Below are 1,546 nucleotides of genomic sequence, written 5' to 3'. Positions count from 1 at the left end.
TGTATATATAACCTGGTAGTGTGTATATATATAACCTGGTAGTGTATATATATAACCTGGTAGTGTATATATATAACCTGGTAGTGTATATATATAACCTGGTAGTGTATATATATAACCTGGTAGTGTATATATATAACCTGGTAGTGTGTATATATAACCTGGTAGTGTATATATATAACCTGGTAGTGTATATATAACCTGGTAGTGTATATATAACCTGGTAGTGTGTATATAACCTGGTAGTGTATATATATAACCTGGTAGTGTGTATATATAACCTGGTAGTGTATATATATAACCTGGTAGTGTATATATATAACCTGGTAGTGTGTATATATAACCTGGTAGTGTATATATGTAATGTATATAACCTTATAGTGTATATGTGTAATGTGTATGTAATGTGTATTCTCTACTGTCCCCAGTATGTGGAAGATCCATCGTGCCTCAGCCCCGTCACCGTACTACAACAAACCATGTGTGGTCTCAGTCACCTCCACTCACTGAACATAGGTACTGTCTGTCTGTCTGTCTGTCTGTCTGTCTGTCTGTCTGTCTGTCTGTCTGTCTGTCTGACCTTGTGTGGTCTCAGTCACCTCCACTCACTGAACATAGGTACTATATACAGCTGTCTGTCTGTCTGTCTGTCTGTCTGTCTGTCTGTCTGACCTTGTGTGGTCTCAGTCACCTCCACTCACTGAACATAGGTACTATATACAGCTGTCTGTCTGTCTGTCTGTCTGTCTGTCTGTCTGTCTGTCTGTCTGTCTGTCTGTCTGTCTGTCTGTCTGACCTTGTGTGGTCTCAGCCACCTCCACTCACTGAACATAGGTACTATATACAGCTGTCTGTCTGTCTGACCATGTGTGGTCTCAGTCACCTCCACTCACTAAACATAGGTACTGTCTGTCTGTCTGTCTGTCTGTCTGTCTGTCTGTCTGTCTGTCTGTCTGTCTGTCTGTCTGTCTGTCTGACCTTGTGTGGTCTCAGCCACCTCCACTCACTGAACATAGGTACTATATACAGCTGTCTGTCTGTCTGTCTGTCTGTCTGTCTGTCTGTCTGTCTGTCTGTCTGTCTGTCTGACCTTGTGTGGTCTCAGCCACCTCCACTCACTGAACATAGGTACTATATACAGCTGTCTGTCTGTCTGTCTGTCTGTCTGTCTGTCTGTCTGACCTTGTGTGGTCTCAGTCACCTCCACTCACTGAACATAGGTACTATATACAGCTGTCTGTCTGTCTGTCTGTCTGTCTGTCTGTCTGTCTGTCTGTCTGTCTGTCTGACCATGTGTGGTCTCAGTCACCTCCACTCACTAAACATAGGTACTGTCTGTCTGTCTGTCTGTCTGTCTGTCTGTCTGTCTGTCTGTCTGTCTGACCATATGTGGTCTCAGTCACCTCCACTCACTGAACATAGGTACTATATACAGCTGTCTGTCTGTCTGTCTGTCTGTCTGTCTGTCTGTCTGTCTGTCTGTCTGACCTTGTGTGGTCTCAGTCACCTCCACTCACTGAACATAGGTACTATATACAGCTGTCTG

The 1,546-nt window shown here is 43.6% G+C and overlaps 1 protein-coding gene across 1 annotated transcript in view; it reads left to right on the top strand.

Moving 5' to 3' along the window:
- Positions 1-428: 428 nt before the first annotated feature.
- LOC129845396 (serine/threonine-protein kinase/endoribonuclease IRE1-like) overlaps positions 429-1,546 on the top strand; it is a gene marked incomplete at its 5' end in the record, with an annotated part of 18,968 nt that continues 17,850 nt past the window's right edge. Inside the window, one exon of the mRNA XM_055913308.1 lies at positions 429-516. Within this exon, the coding sequence (XP_055769283.1) occupies positions 429-516 (88 nt within the window). The remainder of the gene's footprint in view (positions 517-1,546) is intronic.

This window comes from Salvelinus fontinalis, unplaced genomic scaffold (genome assembly GCF_029448725.1).
Source record: "Salvelinus fontinalis isolate EN_2023a unplaced genomic scaffold, ASM2944872v1 scaffold_0293, whole genome shotgun sequence".
NCBI lineage: Eukaryota > Metazoa > Chordata > Actinopteri > Salmoniformes > Salmonidae > Salvelinus > Salvelinus fontinalis.
This window is presented reverse-complemented; position numbering and strand designations above follow the sequence as displayed.